This window comes from Heptranchias perlo, chromosome 11, assembly GCF_035084215.1.
Source record: "Heptranchias perlo isolate sHepPer1 chromosome 11, sHepPer1.hap1, whole genome shotgun sequence".
Taxonomy (NCBI): domain Eukaryota; kingdom Metazoa; phylum Chordata; class Chondrichthyes; order Hexanchiformes; family Hexanchidae; genus Heptranchias; species Heptranchias perlo.
The window spans coordinates 65,333,072-65,356,548 of record NC_090335.1 but is presented as its reverse complement, the minus strand read 5'-3'; the positions used below and the strand labels follow the sequence as shown (position 1 = coordinate 65,356,548).

The window sequence follows — 23,477 nt, the reverse complement described above, 5'->3', positions numbered from 1 at the left end:
GTGAGACTCTGGCCTAATGCTGCACTATTATGTATTTCATTAAAAATAAAACCCAAGAAGGGTAATATAGTCTGCAGAGAGTGTAGGATGGTTGGGGCTTTATATGAAAATGGTGAAGTGCATTCAAAATAGAAGTGAGGAAGACCATATAAAAAGGAAAGACCTTGCATTTATATAGCGCCTTTTACAACCTCAGAACATCCCAAAGTGCTTTGCAGCCAATGAAGCAGTTTTGAAGTGTAGCCACTATTGAAATGTAGGAAACGCAACAGCCAATTTGCACACAAGGTCCCACAAGCAGCAATTAGATAATGACCAGATAAACTGTTTGTGATGTTGGTTTTATAGAATTACATAGAATGTACAGCACAGAAACAGACCATTTGGCCCAACAGGTCCATGCCCGTGTTTATGCTCCACACAAGCCTCCTCCCTCCCTACTTTGTTGAACTCTATCAGCATATCCTTCTATTCCTTTCTCCCTCATGTGTTTATCTCGCTTCCCCTTAAATGCATCCATGCTCGTCGCATCAACTACTCCTTGTGGTAGCGAGTTCCACATTCTAACCAATTTCCGGGTAAAGAAGTTTCTCCTGAATTCCCTCTTGGATTTCTTAGTGACTGACTTATATTTATGGTCCCTGGTTCTGGTCTCTCCCACAAGTGGAAACATTTTCTCTACATCTACCCTATCAAACCCTTTCATAATTTTAAAGACCTCTATTAGGTCACCCCTCAGTCTTTTTTATAGAGAAAAGAGCACCAGCTTACTCAATCTTTCCTGATAGTTATAACCTCTCAGTTCTGGTATCATTCTAGTAAATGGTTGAGGGACAGATGTTGGCCAGGACACCAGGAGAACTCCCCTGCTCTTCTCTGAATAATGCCATGGAATCTTTTATGTCCACCTGAAAGATCAGACTCTGGAGTGGGACCTCAACCCATGACCTTCTGACTCAAAGGCAAGAGTGCTACCACTGAGCCAACGCTGACACATTATACTGCCTTATTGTTAATTATTCCTTTTAAAACCCACTTTATGAAGCTCTAATCTTTTGATGAGGGTCTGAAACTGAAAATACAGTTTCCGGAGTCAGTTGCACCATAATACAGGTTTGTGTGGCCTATGTACGATGCTGGATATCTGAAACAAAAATAGAAAATACTGGAAACACTCGGCAGATCAGGCTGCATCTGTGGAGAAAAGAAAAAGTTAACATTTCAGGTATAACCCTTGGTCAAAACCGTTAAAACAGGGTTATATCTGAAATGTTAACTTTTTTTTCTTTCCTCCACAGATGTTGCCTGACCTGCTGAATGTTTCCAGCATTTTCTGTTTTAGGTCCAATTTTAAATTTTGTTTCTTCTCTACTTGGGGAAGAATTGCAAGCGTTGTGTTGGTGGGGAAGAAGAATTTGTTTTTGGTGTTCTGCAGTGTGTCTACCAGTGGGTTGACCAATGAGCACCTTTGACAGCATCCTGAAAGAGCTCTGGGCAGCCTCACTTTTCTGATAGAGAAGCACAGTGTACTTGCGGGATATGAAATAAGGAAAAAGTAAATTACCATTGGAAAAAAATGCTATTTGAACATATCAAAAATCTTGCCGTTGAAACTAATGAATTTTCATACAGCTGTTCAGGAGGAGCAAGGAGGAGTGTGGGTGTTGGGTGTGTGTGACTTTGCCAGTGTTATCACTAATGTTTGCTTGTCTGGAGGCTTTTACCTGTTCACATTGTGGGATAGTCAAACATTTGTATGGGTAACCTCATTCCTTTAAGAATTCTAACAGATATCTTAAGCTGTCTATTGTGTGTCCTGTTATAATATCTTGAAACATTTGCCTGAGGAAGGAGAAAATCTCCGAAAGCTTGTGAATTTAAAATAAAATTGCTGGACTATAACTTGGTGTTGTAAAATTGTTTACTACTGTTATAATATGTCATTTTAGAACATAAGCAGCTTTAACAGGAAGCAGCCATAGGCCCCAACAGGCCCATCCATTTTTCATAGATCAGCCCCACCCACCTGCCTTCTTACCATACTCTTCAATCCTACCTCTTTCCAGAATGGCATCTAATTGACTCTTGCTCCCATTTACACTGTTGGCATCTAACTTTTGTACTATTATCTCTGATTCAGTGGCCAAATCTGGTATTTATTGCAAAATTCTGTTATCTTTTGGGTGAAAATGTTCTGCCTGACTTTTTTTTTTCTCCTGTCTTCCTAATTTGTAACTTGTGCCCCATAGTATTTAAATACTTCATCATAGTGAGCAAATTACCTGGAACAATTTTGTCAATTCCTTTCCTTTTGTGTGTGTATGTGCTTGAGAGGGGCCTGGTCAAAACAAACATTTCAACTTTTGTGTAAGGTATTTGTAATGGTTGTGTAACGCTTGGATTGGTGCCTTCACTTTGTTCTGTAAGTGTGTTTAATTATGTTAATAATTACATTAATTGCTAAAGAGGAAGAAAGTTATTGCAGCTAGTCTCTGCATATTTAACATTATTCTTAACAGAAATTGTTTATATAAGAATGGGTTCTTTCCAAGCATGGTGTAAGAATCTTAACAATTCTAGGAGGGAAAGTATTATTGAAAATCTTCAGGTAATATGGTATTTGGATAGCTTAGTTGAATATTCTGTCAAATTGAATTTTTTTAGGAAGAAATGAAAGCTTTAAAAATACACAGAACCAGTGGATATTTTAATTGAATTGGTTGGTATTCCTAACATTTTTATATGGATCGCCACAACACAAAAACGTACTGTTCTCAAATGTAAAAACTTGTATTCATTCATTTTTAGGTATGTCAGTAGTTTGAAGGTGACATTTAACCTTCGACCTTGGCCACTTTGTCACAATAAACATTTTGCTGATGAGTGCAGGCTGCTTGTAAGATTGCTTCCAGATCACCCGTTGTAACTGCAGTAGCTGTAAAAATAGTCTGCTTAGTGTTCTTCTTGGTTCAGAAATTCGGTATATCTGTAGTGTGAACTTGTGTTGGACCTCGACATACCCTAGCATACAGTGCAGGCTGTCCTTATAATAAATTACAGAGAGGTTAAATTGCTGTTGCGTGGTGCTTTTATTTTTTTCCCCATTACAAGTCATAAAGTTTTTTTCCTAGTCTTAGAGGGCTCACTATGCCATTCCCCTCTGCCACTGTCCCTAGAATCTGCATCTAATTTACATGTAGCTCAGCACTGATTTTTTTTTACACAGATATCCTTGAATTGGTGATTGCGCTGACGTATTTGAAAATCAAAGGGGGTGGGGGAGGAGAAATTGGGTACTCCGGTGGATTGGATATTGGTCTTTCCACTCTGGGACTTGGATTCAAATGTAACTCAGATTCATGGGATTGAAGTCTTCTCTGTCTGCTGGCTTTTAGACTCCTAAATGAAATGAATGTGGGCAGTTTCAAACCTGTGCCTCGTGGATATGGGCCGACAGAAAAAAATTGCATCTAACATGACATAAATTATCAGTCTTGCTCAGAGGTGCCATAGGACAGCTGGTATGAGAGATGGAAAACTGTCTCAATAATACATTAGGGAGTGCTCTTCTGCAGTTGGGGTAACATTTGGGGCCAAAGTAGAGAGCTTTATTGTGCATCTAACTCTGCTGTACCTGATCTTAGAGCACTTGATGCTGACAACAGGGGCATGATTTTAACTTGGAGCCAGGAACTCAGCAGGTGGGTAGATTTTCGCCTGGGAAACCCTGAAGTGAAGTGAGTGCGTCGGAATCTACAAACGCAACTCAATTGAAGGTAATTATTTTTGCATCTGGGTTTCCTGCGCAACACCCAGCCAGATTGATAGGCTGGCTGCCTGTCTGGAGAGGAGGGTGCCGGCAATTGGAGACGACGGAGGGAGGAAGCGATCGGGGGGCCGTGCAGGACATAGGGTTGGGGGCCTTGAAGAAGATCGCAGTGGGTGGGGGCCTTGGAGAGGATCTTGGGTGGGGGGAGCCTTTGGAGGAGATCGCTGGGGTTGGAGACGTTGGAGAAGATCGCCGGGGGTGGGGGGTGGGCCTTGGAGTAGATCGCGGGCAGGGAGGTGATCAGGTTGGACATTGGATGAAGATTCGGAGGTGGGGGGTCAACCATCGTAGGTCTTGGCCATCGTGGGGAGGGGGGAGTCGGCCGATTGCGGGGTTCTCATTGCATCAGGTAAGCTTGTTGGGCCTGGAGGAAACACTTCTGCTCCTCCTGGCCCACAAGCATAAGAAATAGGATCAAGAGTAGCCATACGGCCCCTCGAGCCTGCTCCGCCATTCAACAAGATCATGGCTGATCTTCTACCACAACGCCGTTTTCCTGCACCATCTCCATGTCCCTTGATGCCTTTAATATCTAGAAATCTATTGATCTCTGTTTTGAATGTACTGAGTCACTGAGCCTCCACAGCCCATTGGGGTGGAGAATTTCAAAGATTCCCCACCCTCTGAGTGAAGAAATTTCTCCTCATCTCAGTCCTAAATGGCCTCCCCCTTATTCTGAGACTGTGACCCCTGGTTCTAGACTCCCCAGCCAGGGGAAACATCTTCCCTGCATCAACCCTGTCGAGCCCTGTAAGAATTTTGTATGTTTCAATGAGATCACCTCTCATTCTTCTAAACTCCAGAGAATGCAGGCCTCGTCTACTCAATCTCTCCTCATACGACAATCCCACCATCCCAGTAATCAGTCTGGTGAACCTTCGTTGCACTCCCTCTTTGGCAAGTATATCCTCTCTTAGGTAAGGAGACCGAAATTATACAAGATACTCCAGGTGCTGTCTCACCAAGGCCCTATATAATTGCAGTAAGACATCTTTACTCCTGTACTCAAATCCTCTTGCAATAAAGGCCAACGTACCATTTGCCTTCCTAATTGTTTGCTGCACCTGCATGTTAGCTTTCAGTGACCTATGTACAAGGACAGCCAGGTCCCTTTGAACATCAACATTTCCCAATCTCTCACCATTTAAAAAATACTTTGCATTTCTGTTTTTCCTACCGAAGTGGATAACTTCACATTTTTCCACATTATATTCCATCTGTCACGTTCTTGCCCACTCACTTAGCCTGTCTATATCCCCTTGACACCTCTTTGCAAGCTCCTCACAATTCGCATTCCCACCTAGTTTTGTGTCATCAGCAAACTTGGAAATATTACATTTGGTCCCCTCATCCAAATATAGATTGTGAATAACTGGGGCCCAAGCACCGATTCCTGCAGTATCCCACTAGTCACAGTCTGCCAACCTGAAAAAGACCCGTATATTCCGACTCTCTGTTTTCTGTCTTAACCAATTCTCAATCCATGCCAGTATATTACCCCCAATTCCATGTGCTCTAACTTTGTTCACCGACCTCTTCTGTGGGACCTTATCGGAAGCCTTCTGAAAATCCAAATACATCACATCCACTGGTTCCCCCATTAACTATTCTACAAGTTACATCCTCAAAGAACTCCAATAAGTTTGTCAAACATGATTTCCCTTTCATAAATCCACGTTGACTCTGCCAAATCCTATTATTATTTTCTAAGTGTCCTGTTAACATATCCTTTATAATAGATTCTAGCATTTCTAGCAGTGCAATAAAGGCACTTACCTCATGAATCGGCTCTTCTCGCCACCTTTCACCTTTGTTTGAAAATCACTCCTGTGAAGCGCCTTGGGACGTTTTACTACGTTAAAGGCGCTCTAAAAATGCAAGTTGTTGTTGTTCACCTGACGAGATTCAGAAGCCATGGGAAACCTGTGCAGGTGAAGTTAAATTAGTTTCAGCCTTAAAATTCACAAAAAATTAAGTACATCAACTATTTCAATGAGGTAAATTGCACCTTTAACAATCTGCCCACTGGCATTAAATGGGGCCGGAACAGACATGCCTGGGTTAAACCCGGAAGTGGCGAGTTGGAGCTGGTTGCGGTCGCGCTTCAAAAAGTTTTACTTTAACCTCCCACCTGCCCCCAACCCCCACCCATTCTTTGGGGTTTAAATTACCCCCCAGGTGCCTGAAATAGGCTCATTCTTCAGCACTAACATGGCAGACCTTGAACACAAAATTTAAAACAACAAAAAATTTAATCAAGCCTATTGGATGAAACCTATTTACTTACTACAGCTACAACAATAACAGTTAATAATTTGCAACTGTGGTAATTTATTTCCAGAATGGTAGTCCAGAGGTATAAATCTATTAGTGTTGTATACTATGTTGTGGTTGACTTCTCATTGTGTTTGGTTGCTTTGATAAGGACTCAATTCTTCAGGTACCAATTTACTTGTAGGTTAAAATCAATTGATCTGAACAGTTCACTAAATTATAATTTTATTGAAACTTTCAATTTTTACATTTTCAGGAAATTCGACGTACTTTCCTTAGATGGCTGTGGCCCAGACTGGATCAGGAAGGTGTATTTAGGTCACAAAAAGTATCTTTAAAAATTGTAGCAATGCAGCAACCTGGAATGGAGGTTACACCTAGCTCCTTGCCTGTCATCATAGAATCACAAAAATTTTCATCAGAATATTTTGACCTGAAAATCTACTGTGAAAATCTGCAAACGCAGCGATTGGGTCAACTAATCTGCTTCAGTGAAGTGATCCCTACTACGATGGATCTGTTTGATGGGTAAGATTACCGCTGGCATGATTCTAGATTAAGGCCTTGCTTTAATGAAAGTCAGTACTTATTGTAAAGAAGTAGTGGATTCCATCTCGCCAGTTCATTCTGCTTCACTTCTACCCCATGGCATAGTGCTCACCTGTGAGTAGCATAGGTAACGCCTGTGCGCACTAAAAGTAATTAGCATTACTGTGATGGATGATTTGGAACATGTATTTGCTTTTACTGTAGGCAGAACCACTAGTATACGGTGATGGAACATGTCAGATTTCTGCTGGTATTTTGGGGATTACATTCCAGGAATCGGTCTGCTTTTCCATATAAATAGAAAATCAGTGACCTGTGCCTAGAATATACAATCCCTAATATCAAGATTATTGGTTCATGGTGACCGAAGAAGTCAAATTCCTTTTTATTATGTTGGATTCCACAACTTTTACTGGTGTTTTGGGGATAGCATTCTGCTGCTGCTTTTTCTCAGCAAACCAAAACCCAGTGGTCTTGACTTTAGGTCTTGAGAGTGAAAATTGAGAGCATAACGCTATTAGATGTATCTTCTCACCATTCGAAGAGAAGAAAACAAGCACGATGCATGTTATCTATTACAGTTGTAAACAATTTTACAACACCAAGTTATAGTCCAGCAATTTTATTTTAAATTGCTGGACTATAACTTGGTGTTGTAAAATTGTTTACAATTGTCAACCCCAGTCCATCACCGGCATCTCCACATCACATCTATTACAGTGTAAGCTATCTATTATATCACTCAACAACATTACCTAGTAATCCAGCTTCTGATTTAGAAGCTTTACATTTTGTCAAAGTTTTAACTAGCTGGGGAACTCATTTAACAAGTCATTTATTAGGTTATTGTGTTACAGCTAGTTTGTGTGCAGAATTCCTTCTTTACTGTGAGAGTCATGATTGAAGAAACTGTATTATGGTAGAGATTACAGCTAAGTTTTACCTCACCGTCCGGCATATTCTCCACGTTAGATCATAAAACAGATTATTTAGGGTGCACTGGTGGGATGATTAACATTGGGAAGTGCAAGGAAATATGATTGAACAGTGAAGAGTTTCTTACTAAAGTACCTGTTTTCTTTTAATTTCATGTTAGAGATAAAATTTCTAATATTGACATTCTGTAACTAATAACCTGCTAAATATTTTTTTTTAAATTACAAAATGTATAATTAGAAGTGGAGTAGCACTTTTTCTTACCATGCAGAGATGCTATCAGGCTTGTTATCTATTACAGTGTAAGCTATCTATTATATCACTCAACAACATTACCTAGTAATCCAGCTTCTGATTTCGGCAGACTGACCAGGGTGTAGCTATGGATTCCTGTCCACCTGGTACATTAATTTAAAATGAAAGAGTTAACCGTGTGTACAACTCTATTAAGTTAAATTGCCAAGGGATCCACATGAGTGGATTCCTTGAGGTGTCCAAAAAGTGATGCTGATTCCATAGCAAAGATGAGACTACAAATGGAGTATTCTGTCCAAGTTTGGTCACTATGATTAACAAATACACACAGGCATCATCCAAAGAAAGGGCATTGATAGTTTCTGGTTTTAGATCACAAACTAGAAAGAGACTAAAAGAGATTACATTCTCATTGGGGAAAATAAAGATTGAGGGATGGGCTGGGAAGGAACATCTTTTTTTAAATCATGAAGGGAATTGCCATGGTGATGTGGAAGATTTCTACAGAACTTGTAACGTGATACAAGCTTAGGGACACTGCAATATAAGGAGAAACCTGTTTACACAGTGCTGCGAGTTTATGGAATAGACTGGAATCTAATACAGTGAAAGCTGGCTTGGAAGAAAATGGACCATTTCATGATCTAACATGGTGACTATGCCCGAAGGTGAAGTGGAAAGCAGAAGGGAGATGAAATGCAGAGCTAAATGATAAGGTGTGGCGAATGGGATAAATGTACCTTGCTTTTAATCCTATTGGTCCTGAAAAGAGTATACTGGAATTAGAAATTAGAATCCACTTCATGCGTTTAAGGCATCAATAGAAAGTTGTATGGCTAAGTCTTTTCTTAACACAAAAATGATCAGGGATATCATGATGTTTTGAACCTTTTATTTTAATTGCTTGAAACTACCAGAATTCCTAATACTTCAACCTTGGGTACTTGAAAACTATAGTACTGAACGTATTCATTATTTTTCCTATCAGTGGCTCACTGTATTTTTTTTGCTGTTGTTGCTTTTGGTAAGTAAAATTACAAATAAACTGAGTTTAAAAAAAATTCAACGCACCTGCAGTGTCAAAAATTCACTGTTACAGTTGAAGGGATGCCACTGTCTATAATGCCTGTGTTCCTTTTTGGAGCAATTCTAAAGTACCTTTTACAGTAGGTGGTACACTGAAATGATTCTTTGAGGAATTATTTTGTAGCGTAAAATCAATATTTTAAATTGTATTATCTTCTGACAAGAACAGGCTTGGCTGTGATGCACTCATAGTTGGTTAGTCTTCTGAACTCACTGTCTAGCTGCATACCTGAAGACTGGCCATAAGTGAAGTCCCAGAGAGGCTGCTGACACCCATGAAACCATTTGTCGGCAAGAGCCAGAACCTTCAGGAGAAAGAAAAAATGGTTGTGGGGGCAAGGGGCGGGTGGGGGGGATGGGGGAGAGAGTCTCTTCTCCATCAGTTTATGTTTTTTTAATAAATTGGAGCCATAAAGAATGAAATACTTCTTTTAGCTGTTAGGATTTCACTGATAAGTTTACTCGTCTAGGATTGCTGTTCTGTGGCTGTTATCAAGTATACTTCTGGGTTAGCAGGCTGGTCCTGTTTGCGCACACAAACTAAATCGGAGATTGAGACCGTTGCGATTCAAATGGCAGGAAAAAAACTACTTTTAGAGCCTGTTTCCAGTCACAAAGGACATTGGTTTCAAAGTTGCAACTGTCTCCAAAGTGGACTATAGGTTCAGAGAGCCAGAAGAAAAAAGATAAGTGATGCTTTTAAATTTAAAAAAAAAATTAGGCTATGTAGAACAGAAGAATTAAAAAAATAGGAGGAATAAGGACTACAGCAGGTTTACTGTAAACAGTTGACATAGGATTAAAATAGGATTTCTTGTGCATAATTTAGGATTAACATTTCAGTAATAAAGATATTCCAGTGTCTAAATAGCTTTGTTATCACTAATATTAGTGAGTTTTACAGCATCACTCTATGACTTGAAAAATTGCAAAAACGATTGGCTCAGGGGGATGGATATTCCACTGGATCTGCTTGCTAGAATGTTAAGCCTTAAATTGCTAAAAAATATTATCCCAATTGTTCTTTTTTGTTCAGAAAGGTAAGGGTTAAACATAAGTTAAATCCTCAGGGAAATCAGCAAATAAGTGGGTTAAATCTATTTGAGAAGGGAAGCATTTTACAATGAAGTTACATTAGCTATACCGCCTAAAGAAAATCTCATCTATTCCTGTAACAGTCGTTTTTAACCTAAGTGCTACATCGACAATGAAATAGCCATGAAATATTTCATCTGTAGAATTCATTTCATAAATTCTCAGACGTAGGATGTGCATACGTTTTGGCATATATCTTAAAAAATAATACCTAGGATTTTATATAAGAATTTTGAGAGACAGACCACCCCCCTGCCAGGTCATACAGAACAGAAAGAAATACATTAGACCCATTCTCCTCTTGTTGGCATCTTATGACTGACTTCCTCTAGCACACATGTGGGGATATAGCTTCAGCGCAACCTCTCTGCTTTTGGTGCAAAAGGTGAATGCTGAAGTCAGGAATTCTAGCCAAGGCCAAGGAGGAGATTGTAAGAGTAGCACCTGTTTCAAGGACTCGGAAAGGCCAGGTTAATAGTTCAAGTAGCAAAGCTACCTGGCTCCATATGTGAATAATATGAAATGTTTATATAATGTGTTAAAGTAAAACACAAACGAGACCTTTATTAAACTTCTAGCTTTTCAGCTAATTTACTTTCTCTGTCTCTTTTTTAAAAAAATACATTGTTAATTTTGTGGTAGTATTGTAGGTTTATGGGGAAGAGAGCAGAGGATTTATTTGGTAATACAACCTGAGGCTTAAGTGCTGGTCTTGGATACAAAAAAAATTACTGTTTAAATTCAAAACAGGCAGTTTGAGAAAGTGGCATCAAAAGTTTCTGAATAGACAAAAACAGTGGATGAAGCTTAGTGGTGGGAAGGGCAGCTTGAAATTCCGAAATGCCAGGCTGATTTAAGTGTGTATTCTTAACCCTGCTGTAATAACAACAGTGACAAACCTTTGGCCTGAAAGAGCCAAGGCACGGGAGGGTAGTTAGTGGGGTGGAACTAATTTAATGCCTCAGTGGCCTCACAGCAGTGGAGCAGCCGGAGCCTATAGAGGTCTTTGTCTACGTTTCCACTTATACTGGTAAGATGCCAGTCAGCACTTGGGTTCAAAAACAGGTGGAAGCCATTATATCTGTCATAATGGTTTGAAAAATTGTTTCTGAAGTTTTGTTCCATGGTTTAAAAATGAATTGAAAGTGATAGCATAGTTGCAAGGTTTTTGTAGCCAAAACAAAAAAAAGTGCTGATTAGAATTTCCTGATTCTTTATGAAATCAGATGGCTTATGTTGCTGCTGTTTGCTTCATGTTACATTTTATTATTCTTGATGTAGACTTTCTTTAACTCTTGTGTTTAGACTAATTGAATAATACCAATCTATGATGAAAGTTACATAGCTGGTGTTTGTGTGTGGTTGTGGAATAGCATTGGATGAAGGTTTTGCTTACGTTACCCAGATTAATTTAAAACCTTAAAAGTAGTGTTGGACCAGAACACACTCCAGTGATGCCAGTGCAGGAGTTGCATATACTGGGCAATGGGGGTCTTGGGTACAAGCCCAATGTTTAACCAGTGTGGTTCTGATTTACATTTCCTATAGTTTTACAAGAGACTTCGGTTTTAGTTTGGACTATGCAAGACTAATGCATGTTTGCTTTAACAGGTATTTATAGATCAAAAGCCAAAGATTAATTTTGCTCTTGTTGCTTATTTAATTCTCTTTCACTCAAGTGGGTTTTCCTCTCGAGCTCTTCATATCTATGGAAACACCATTGGACAAGTATTTTATTAGAACAACAACAACAACTACTTGCATTTATATAGCGCCTTTAACATAGTAAAAAGTCCCAAGGTGCTTCACAGAAGCATTATTAAACAAAATTGGAGATATTAGGACATGTGACGAAAAGCTTGGTCAAAGAGGTAGATTTTAAAGAGCATCTTAAAGGAGGAGAGAGCATTGGAAAGTCGGAGAAGTTTAGGGAGGGAATTTCAGAGCTTAGGGCTTAGGCAGCTGAAGACACGGCCGCCAATGGTGGAGCAATTAAAATTGGAGATGTGCAAGAGGCAAGAATTGGAGGAGCGCAGAGATCTCGGAGGGTTGTAGGGCTGGAGGAAGTTACAGAGATAGGGAGGGGCGAGGCTTTGGAGGGATTTGAAAACAAGGATGAGAATTTTAAAATCGAGGCGTTCCTGGACCGGGAGCCAATGTAGCTCAGCGAGCGCAGGGGTGATGGGAGAAGGGGACTTGGTGCGCGTTAGGATACGGGCAGCAGAGTTTCGATGAGCTCAAGTTAATGGAAAATGGGAGGCCAACTAGGAGAGCATTGGAATAGGCGAGTGCAGAGGTAACAAAGGCATGGATGAGGATTTCAGCAGCAGATGAGCTGAGGCAGGGGCAGTGACGGGCAATGTTGCGGAGGTGGAAGGTCCTTGTGGGTTTCCTTGGCTTGCATGCCCACCTCTTTGGTGGCTGTTCAGCTGATGCTCCAGTGGCTCAACAGTTAATGCTGCTTCGACCCAAATAATTTCCATCTCTTAGTAGTCAAATGTGAGAGAATTATAGAATGTTACAGTGCTGAAAAAGCCTTTTGGTTCATCATGTCTGTGCTGATGATTTCCTCCATTCTGTTGCTTGGGATACCAATGAGCACCTAAGGTCAGAATCTGTGCATTTGAGTTTGTTTTGCAGCATCTTTAAACATTTATATTTTGTCAACTGCCTTCATAGCGGTCTCCAGAAAGTGCCTCAGAAGTAAAACTTTTTTATTAAAGAGGCTGTCCTAACAGAATTTGTATTCGTGCTTCTGTAGCTAGTAATTTTTCATGAAGATTAATTAAAATGAATAAAAGGAAAGGGCAGTTAGAAAAAAATAGAATGAGTGTGCTGCTCACCTCTGCATTATGACGACCATCTTGGAACTGATCCACCTGTCTGTTCTGGGTTTCCAGTGTGATGCTTGTACGACAGAACAAAAATGTACTTGAAAGGCTGATAACCCTAAAGGAGTACACAGGCTGGTAATACTGGCAGTTCATAGGTTTTTATATTTAAAAACATCTGAAAGGAATAACTTAGTAAGAGCCCGTCAATGCCGTATCCTCAAGGATTGGTCAGAAAGATATTCTCTCGTCCCATATCTGGATTTTAAAAACATTCTCAGCAAAAAAAAAATGTTTCCTTTTTCAGAAAAGCTTGTTGGGGCCGGCCTGCTGTTTGGGGCCAGCATCATAGCAGTATTTCCAAGGCGGAGGTCATGAAAGGTACTTCTGCTCATTGAATCAGGGGTGGCTGGGAACTCTGGTAAAGTGAAAATGTCATGTTTCAAATCCTCTGCCTCAGAAGTACAGTAATATGGCATCCCTGATCAGGAAGTGCACCACCGCATGGTAAGTGTTGGGGATATTCTTCACATGGGTACCCAAAAAGGCTATTATAGTGCTTTACCTTGAAGTAAAATTGGAGGTCATAGGGACAGCAATTTAAAGCCTAGAAGTAAGGATTACATTTTGTATTTAGAAACAAGCCGTTGGAAGCTATTGCTACCTATTTGAAATGAGACGTTCATTTTATGTTGGTGTTCTCTTCTGGTAAGCATAACTTCTAGTTCTCTGTTCATATAAAGTTTGTTTGATGTAATCATTTAATAATCTACATCAGCAGGGTAGCTATTAGCCAATTCTTGTTACTTGTTCTTTGGTTACTGTCCTGGCTAACTTTGCCTCTGTTTTTATTTTCTGCTTGTAGTATGTTATTTCCACAATCTTATTTTTTGACAACAACAGCAACAAGAACTTGCATTTATATACAGTCGCCACCACTTAAAACATTCACGTTTAAATGGGCAGTTGCTTATATTGGCCAAAATGTAATAACCATTAGCCATTTTATATTAACGTCAATTTCAAAGTTACGGGCTGTAGCGGACAGAAACAGCTGTGCTTACTCTCTAATGATAAGGAGTCACAGTTAGCTATTGGCACAGAAACGATCAGATTCATCAAGGTGAGAGCTAGAGCAATGGTTAGTGTTAAAGTTGGGTAGTTACTGCACACGGTAAAGTTCAAAGTTAGCATTGTTTTGTTCTGTCAATAGTCTACACATATACACAACTAACTTGGGATGATAAAACACACCACCCAAGCAGATTCAAATAATAAAAATAATTTAATCCCTAGTGGTTGTACATCAGTTTTGCATTTTCCATGTCAGGTCAACACATATAATAAATCAGGGATGGCAACATTCTTGTTATATGACTGCCACGTTATACTGGCCATCGCGTATAACTGGCAAATCGCATTTCCACGAAAGTGTCAGCTATAAGCGGTGGGGGCTATAAGCAGTGGGGACCATAGTGTGTTTAATGTAGGAAAATATCTCAAAGCGCTTCACATATATATAATCAGACAAAAATAGACGCTGAGCCAAAGAAGGAGAATTGGGATAGGTGACTAAAAGCTTGGTCAAAGAGGCTGTGGAGGGGTCGAGGTAGATTTGGATATACATGTGAAAATTGACCCCAGGTCTATGCATGCTGTTGCCAAGGGACAGCATGTAGATGATGGAGACAAGAGGGCTGAGGATAAATCCTTGGGGGACTTCAGAGGCGACAGTTGGTGGGGGGGGGAGCCATTGCTGGAGATGTTCTGGTTATGATTGGATAGGTAAGAGTGGAACCACGTTAGGACATTCCTACTGAGCTGGATAACAGAGGCGCGACATTGGAAGAGGATGGTGTAGTCGACCATGTCGTAGACTGCAGAGTGGTCAAGAAGGACGAGGAGGGATAGTGCATCATGGTTACAGTTAAAGAGGATGTCATTTGTGACTATTTCATTGTTGTTTTAATGCTGTGGCAGGGGCTGAAACCTGAATGGAGAGATTCAAACATGGAGTTGCAGGAAAGATTTTGGCACTGAGTTGGGAGGTGACAGCAAGTTCAAGGATTTTGGAATGGGGAAGGTAGGTTGAAGATGGGCTGGTAGTTTGCAAGAACAGAGGGGTTGAGGGCGAGTTTTTGGAGGAGGGGGTGATGACTGCAGTTTTGAAAGAGAGGGGGACAATATCTGAGGAGAGGGAACCATTCGCAATATCAGCTTGCACGGGGGCCAGGAAGGGAAGTTAAGTGGTCAGCAGTTTAGTGGCAGTGGGGTCAAGGAAGCAGGAGGTGGTCTCAGGGACAAGATGAGCTCGGAGATGGCATCAAGGGAGATAGGAGAGAAAACTAGAGAAAGATGCAGGTTCAGAGCTGGAGCAGGGGGATCTTTAGGGGAAATTTGGGATAGTGGACAAGGGGATGATTAGACAAGATGTGTCCTGATTGTCAACAGAGAATACGGAGGAGACAATATGAGAGAGTCCACAGTTATAGTCTGAGGTCCTGTGGTGAGATGAAGTTAACTTGTAGATAGGGTGGAGTCAGCTTGGAGCATCGACAATGTCAAGGTTCGGCGACAGTTGTGGAGGCGACTGAATCCTGGAGCTGCTTGCGGGGCAGAGAATCAGTGGGCGCACTGCTGGAGATTGTCCAGTGAAAATAGAGATCCAAGGAGACTTGGAGTGTGAACCATGAGTCAGCATTGGTTTATCCAGGGGTCTGGCGGTGGTGAGTATTGGCCTCGATGTTAGTAATGCATATCAGCAGGGGAGCAGTGGGAGTGAAACCCAAGGGGTGAGAGGAGTGAAGCTCAGGAAACCAGGGGACGGTGAAAGATAAATCCACAGGATCGGTACAGATGAGGGAATTGGTCCGAGGAACAGCTAGGGAGATGAGGAGCACAAGATCGGGATCACCTGTAGGAGCTTGAGGAGTTGATCCAACCCAGACTAACAGGAAAACGTCAGGGCTAGTGCAGTATAGAGTGAAAAATTCTCAGCAGAGGAGCAGATCAAATAGAAGAGACGCAGAGAGTAGTCTCCATTGAAGGCGGTGGTAATGGTGGAGGTCACTGTAAAGTCCAGAAGTCAGTGGAGAGTTTGACCAGCCCAGGCGGATTTCTGTCCAGGACACAACACAGCAATAGAGTAAAGCCATGAAGCTAGTAGTGCAATGAAGCACAGTCATGAAGCTCAGCAGGTAACAGCAGCAGGTAGGGATGGACATTGACGACGAGAGCAGGATACCTTAAAATATTCCTTGTAAATCTTTTCTGCTCTTTCTACAGTGCTTCAATATTCTTTTTGCAGTTTGGAGACCAGAACTGCACACAGTACTCCAAGTGTGGTTCTATATAAATTTAACATTACCTCCCTACTTTTGTATTCTATTCCTCTAGTACTTTATTTGCGCTCTTTATGGCCTTATCAGCTTGTCTTGCTACTTTTGGCAATTTATATATCTCTATTCCCAGATCTCTTTGCTCCTCTACACCATTTAGTTTCTTACCTTCCAAGGAATAAGTGGCCTCATTAATGTTCCTACCAAAATGAACCACCTCACATATGTTCAGGTTCTGCAAAACTATCTATAAGCTAAATGCAAGTTTCCTCCTTATAAAACTGGTATTTAGAAAGGATAAACACCTATACCTTGCCTATATGGAAATTCTGAAAGTACTGACTGCAAACTATATGGGTTGAGAGTGCTATAGAATTGAAGCAACCCCTCTGGACAGGAATAGGATTTATTGACAATCCTGTAAGGGTAAAAGGTGATTGTTCAGGTACAGTCCCACGAGGGAGAAAGGTAGGGCAATTAAAGCAGAGCTGCCTGGATGACAAAAGAGATAGAGAGTAAGATGAAGCAGAAAAAAGGGGCATATGACATTCAGAGGGGAAGTGAAAAAGGAAATAAGAGGAGTAAAGAGAGAGTATGAGAATAGACTGGCGGCAAACATAAAAGGGAATCCAGAAGTCTTGTATAGGAATGTAAACGGATAGTAAGAGGAAGGGTGGGGCCAATCAGTGACCAAAAAGGAGATCTACTCATGGAAGCAGAGGGCATGGCCGAGGTACTAAATGAGTACTTTGCATCTGTCTTTACCAAGGAAGAAGATGCTACCAGAATCTCAGTAAAGGAAGATGTAGATGAGATACTGGATGGGCTAATAATTGATAAAGAGGAGGTACTAGAAAGGCTAGCTGTACTCAAAGTAGATAAGTCACCTGGTCTGGATGATCTGCATCCTAGGTTGCTGAGGGAAGTAAGGGTGGAAATTGCGGCGGTACTGGCCATAATCTTCCAAGCATCCTTAGATACAGGGATGGTGCCAGAGGACTGGAGAATTGCGAATGTTACGCCCTTGTTCAAAAAAGGGTGGTAAGGATGAGCCCAGCAACTACAGGCCAGTCAGTTTAACCTCAGTGGTGGGGTAATTTTTAGAAACGATAATCCGGGAGAGAATTAGCAGTCACTTGGACAAGTGTGGATTGATTAGGGAAAGCCAGCACGGATTTTTTTTAAGGGAAATCGTGTTTAATTAACTTGATAGAGTTTTTTCATGAGGTAACAGAGGGTTGATGAGAGCAATGCAGTTGACGTGGTGTATATGGACTTTCAAAAGGCGCTTGATGAAGTGCTGCATAATATGCTTGTCATCAAGATTGAAGCCCATGGAATAAAGGGGGCAGTAGAGGTATGGATACAAAATTGACTAAATAACAGGAATCAGAGAGTAGTGATGAACGGTTGTTTTTCAGACTGGAGGGAGGTGTAAAGCAGTGTTCCCCAGGGGTCGGTACTAGGACCACTGCTTTTTTTGACCTTTGTTAATGACTTGGATGTACAGGGTACAATTTCCAAATTTGCAGATGATACAAAACTTGGAAGTGTAGTGAACAGTGAGGATGATTGTGATAGACTTCAAGAGGATATAGACAGGCTGGTGGAATGGGTGGACACATGGCAGATGAAATTTACTGTAGAAAAATGTGAAGTGTTACATTTCGGTAGGAAGAACGAGGAGAGGCATAATTCTAAAAGGGGTACAGGAACAGAGAGATCTGGGGGTATAAGTGCACAAATCAGTGAAGGTGGCAGGGCAGGTTGAGAAAGAGGTTAAAAAGCATATGGGATTCTGGGCTTTATAAATAGAGGCATAAAGTACAAAAGCAAGGAAGTCATGATGAACCTTTATAAAACACTGGTTCGATCACAACTGGAGTGTTGTGTCCAGATATTGGCTCGGAAAATCACGATGTGGAATCTGTTTGGGTGAAGCTAAGAAACACCAAGGGGCAGAAAACGTTGGTGGGGTTGTCTATAGGCCCCCAAACAGTAGTGGAGATGTAGGGGAGGGCATTAAACAGGAAATTAGAGATGCATGCAAGAAGGGTACAACTGTAATCATGGGTGACTTTAATTTACATATAGATTGGTCAAACCAAATTAGCAATAATACTGTGGGGGAGGAATTCCTGGAGTGTGTACGTGATGGTTTTCTAGACCAATACATTGAGGAACCAACGAGAGAACAGGTGATCCTAGACTGGGTATTGTGCAATGAGAAAGGACTAATTAATAATCTTGTTGTGCGGGGTCCCTTAGGGAAGAGCGACCATAACATGATAGAATTCCTCATTAAGATGGAGAGTGAAGTAGTTGAATCCAAAACTATGGTCCTGAATCTAAGTAAAGGAAATTACAAAAGTATGAGGTGCGAGTTGGCTAGGATAGATTGGGGAACTTCACTAAAAGGTTTGACGGTGGATAGGCAATGGCTAATATTTAAAGAACGCGTGCAGGAATTACAACAGTTATTCATTCCTGTCTGGCACAAAAATAAAACAGGAAAGGTGGCTCACCGTGGCTTACAAAAGAAATTAGGGATAGTATTAGATCCAAAGAGACGACATATAAAATTGCCAGAAAAAGCAGCAAGCCTGTGGATTGGGAGCAGTTCAGAATTCAGCAAAGGAGAACAAAGATTGATTAAGAGGGGAAAAATAGAGTATGAGAGTAAACTAGCAGGGAACATAAAAACTGACTGTAAAAGCTTCTAGAAATATGTCAAGAGAAAAAGATTAGTGAAGACAAATGTAGGTCCCTTACAGTCAGAAATGGGGGAAATTATAATGGGGAACAAAGAAATGGCAGAACAATTAAACGCATACTTTGATTCTGTCTTCACAAAGGAGGACCCAGATAACCTCCTGGAAATGTTAGGGAACCAAGGGTCTAGTGAGAGGGAGGAACTGAAGGAAATCATGCTTAACAAATCTACTGGAGTTTTTTGAGGAGGTAGAATAGATAGGGGAGAACCAGTGGATGTGGTGTATTTGGATTTTCAGAAGGCTTTTGATAAGGTCCCACGCAAGAGGTTAGTGTGCAAAATTAAAGCACGTGGGATGGGGGAAATATACTGGCATGGATTGAGAATTGGTTGACAGACAGGAATCAGAGAGTAGGAATAAATAGGTCTTTTTCCGGGTGGCAGGTGGTGACTAGTGGGGTACCGCAGGGATCAGTGCTTGGGCCCCAGCTATTCACAATATATATCAATGATTTGGATGAGGGAACGGAATGTAACATTTCCAAGTTTGCAGACGACACAAAGCTGGGGTGGAATGTGAGCTGTGAGGAGGATGCAAAGAGGCTCCATTGTGATTTAGACAAGTTGGGTGAGTGGGCAAGAACATGGCAGATGCAGTATAACATGGATAAATGTGAGGTTATCCACTTTGGTTGTAAAATCAGAAAGACAGATTATTATCTGAATGGTGATAGATTGAGAAAAGGGGAGGTGCAACGAGATCTGGGTGTCCTTGAACACCAGTCGCTGAAAGCGAGCATTCGGGTGCAGCATGCAGTTAGGAAGGCGAATGGTATGTTGGCATTCATTGCAAGAGGATTTGCGTACAGTAACAGGGTTGTCTTACTGCAGTTGTACAGGGCCTTGGTGAGACCACATCTGGAGTATTGTGTGCAGTTTTGGTCTCCTTATCTGAGGAAGGATGTCCTTGCCATGGAGGGAGTGCAACAAAGGCTTACCAGACTGATTCCTGGGATGGCAGGACTGACGTATGAGGAGAGATTGGGTCGACTAGGCCTATATTTACTAGAGTTTAGAAGAATGAGATGTGACCTCATCGAAACATATAAAATTCTAACAGGACTAGACAGACTAATTGCAGGGAGGATGTTTCAGATGGCTGGGGAGTCCAGAACCAGGGTTCACAGTCTCAGGGTACGGGGTATGCCATTTAGAACCGAGATGAGGAGAAATTTCTTCACTCAGAGGGTGGTGAACCTGTGGAATTCTCTACCACAGAAGGCAGTGGAGGCCAAGTCATTAGATGCATTCACGAAGGAGATAGATATATTTCTTAATGCTAAAGGGATCAAGGGATATGGGGAAAAAGCGGGAACAGGGTACTGAGTTAGACGATCAGCCATGATCATTTTGAATGGCATAGCAGGCCCGAAGGGCTGAATGACATTCTCTCGCTCCTATTTTCTATGTTTCTGGGCACCACACTTTTGGAAAAATGTGAAGGCCTCAGAGAGGGTGCAGAAAAGATTTACCAGAATGATTCCAGGAATGAGGGACTTTAGTTACATGGATAGACTGGAGAAGCTAGGGTTGTTCTCCTTGGAACAGAGAAGGTTGAGAGGAGATTTGATCGAGGTATTCAAGATCATGAAGGGTCTGGACAGAATAGATAGAGAGAAACTGTTCCCATTGGAGGAAGGGTTAAGAACCAGAGGACATAGATTGGCAAAAGAACCAAAGGTGACATGAGGAAAAACATTTTTATGGAGTGAGTGGTTAGGATCTGGAATGCACTTCCGGAGGCGTGGTGGAGGTAGATTCAGTCGTGGCCTTCAAAAGGGAAGTGGATAAGTACTTGAAAAGAAAAAAATTGCAGGGCTACTGGGGTGGGGTGGGGGCGGGGGCGCGGGGGGGGCGGGGGGGGGGGGAAGTGGGACTAGCTGGATTGCTCTTGCATAGAGCCGGCATGGACTTGATGGGCCGAATGGCCTCCTTCCGTGCTGTAACTGTTCTATGATTCTAAATGCCTACTATATGAGTTTGCCTTCTCCATAAAAACTGTTTTGAGAAATGCAAATCACTTTGATATATTCACATTTTTGTGATGTGATGTGTAAAATTTTTCTAGCCTACTGCTGAATAAATACCCATTTTTCATACATTGAGTGCCAGGGAGCTTAACAAATGCTCTAACTTGGCTGTAGCAGACAAAAGTTGCAAGGGAGAGTTTGCATACTGCACGATTATCTCTTAATCTGTTTTCTTCCCAAACATCTATTTGTTTAAAATGTGCTGTTACAAATACGTATAATCCCATGGACAGGTGGTGCAGTTGGGGAACAGTTTGCTACATCTTCAGGTGTTACCAAAGAACAAATCATAGCATTGAAATCAGAGATGGTGACAAGATTATGACTTTTCTGAGATGTTTACAAAGGTTATTCCTTTGAAGGCCACAATTGAATCTACCTCCACCAACGTGTATAAATCATCGATTCAACTTGCTTGCAAGGGAGAAATTCCCGATGGCAGTGAGGTATTTGGATTTGGACGGTTTCATTTCAAGCTATTGTTGAAAGATTAAAGTTGGGTTCCCTTTTTGTACAACAAAAGATCTAATTTTGGTTTAGGCAGGTTTCTGCACCTTTTAGATATTGTTACTAACCTGAACCAGGATGACATTTCATGTTGTGCTGACAGTGATCTCGTCTCAATTATTTAAAAAAATTAGTGTGAAGGAGAGAGAGCTTATTGACCTGACATTGAAACGAGTCACCAAGGCCTCCACTCCTTTTCATGCAGTTGTAACCTAAATGAAAAATCATGGAGTGCCATATCTCTGCAAAAATCTTTGTGTTGGGGTGGGATAGTTTTGGTGACTGATTTTGATGCTGTCCGAGTCAATGTTATGTCCTGTCACCACTGGGATTTATTTTAACACAGAACTCTGGCCATTCTCATGGTCTGCTGCAACATGATGCTTTTGTAACCTAGCTTGAAACTGTCTATTGGCTTCTCGAATGTGCCATAGTGGACATGATCTAATTAGTGATGTCACTAGTGTGAAATATGATTTTTATTTTCACAGATCTGTGACTTTCCACACAATGGGTTAGAATTTATTTGGTACAGCTATGTTATCTGAGGAAGATCAAAAAAGGGTCAATTTTAGGTTGAAAGGTTACATTTATAACCTAAACTCTAATCCCTTAAATTTTAAAAGGCACCATCTTCATAACAAATCTGAAGGAAAATGTTGCTCATCTTTGTGTTAAGTGATTTGGACCTTCTTCCTGCCTATACAAGTAAATTATGGCAAATGTCTTTTTCATAAGGCATTGCCTCTTTAACATAAATATAACGGTACTTTAGTGTCATTCAATAATTTTAAGTAATGGTGTTGAAATGAAAGTGCTTTGTGCTTCTAATATCCATCCAAGTGTTTAAAGTAAGACTTGATGATGGCCTCTTCCTGTTCAGTTAATAGGAAACTGGCTAATTTGTGAGCACACTTGATGTGAACCCAGTGCTGGTAAAACTGTAACTTTGTGTGGAAAACCATTATTTTACTTTGGAGTGCTTCTATTTTGTAATTGGAGCATGTGCCCTTGAACAAATAGTAGCCGGTTACAATAGTTTAGTATTTTGTACTACAGAAGTTTCTGGGAATTGAGACTTGTTTCAGTTCACTGATTTTTATTTGTTGATGCTGCAACTTAATGTTAGCTTTCAATTTTGTTTTAATACGAACAGCACCTTATAGTTCTTGTAGTGAATAGACAAAAGCATTCAGTAAATTTCTCTGATTTCTGATAACTAAATAACCCAGTGAAAGAAAACCCTCATGCACTGCCAAAAATGACTGCTTGCTAAGCAGGCAAGTAATGTTACTGAAATGGCTTTCTTCTCTAACATTGTACTGCTAACCATAGCTGTTAATTATTTACATCTTCCCCATTATTTTCACTTAAGCCCATTGTTCACTAGGACATCACAATTCCCCTGCACCATTTTATACCGGTATATTGTTGATTTATAGGATCTAATCCCCCATCTAATTATAGTAAAACATGGTAATCTTGTTAATAGAAAATGGGTGAAATAATCTCATGTCTCATTTTATATCGACAGAGTGATTAAGTTGGCAATATTCCGTGATGCCATGATTATGAATTTTGATCATTTATTGAATCACTGCTGGAGGGAGCTGTATGATGTTGTCCCATCTTTCTATTTATGATCCAACTAGTTAACTTAATGACTTCAAATCTATGATGAACTTAGTTGAACTGAATGTAATGCTTTACTGTTATATAAATCATTGAATAGAATCGTATAGTACAGAAGGCAGCCATTCGGCCCATCGTGTCTGTGCTGGCTCTTTTAAAGAGCTATCCAATTAATGCTACTCCCCTGCTGTTTCCCCATAGCCCTGCAAATCTTTTCTTTTCAGGCACATATCCAATTCCCTTTTGAAAGTTACTATTGAATTTGCTTCCACCGCCCTTTCAGGCAGTGCATTACAGCTCATAACAATTCGCTGCAGAAAAAAATTCCTCCTCATCTCATCT

The 23,477-nt window shown here is 40.9% G+C and overlaps 1 protein-coding gene across 4 annotated transcripts in view; it reads left to right on the top strand.

Moving 5' to 3' along the window:
• The window catches only part of hlcs (holocarboxylase synthetase (biotin-(proprionyl-CoA-carboxylase (ATP-hydrolysing)) ligase)), a 150,677-nt gene that overhangs the window by 50,737 nt on the left and 76,463 nt on the right, over positions 1 to 23,477 (top strand). For all 4 annotated transcript variants that reach the window (XM_067993277.1, XM_067993275.1, XM_067993278.1 and 1 more), the window contains one exon: positions 6,360 to 6,631. In XM_067993277.1, coding sequence (XP_067849378.1) covers positions 6,360 to 6,631 — 272 coding nt within the window. The remainder of the gene's footprint in view (positions 1 to 6,359; positions 6,632 to 23,477) is intronic.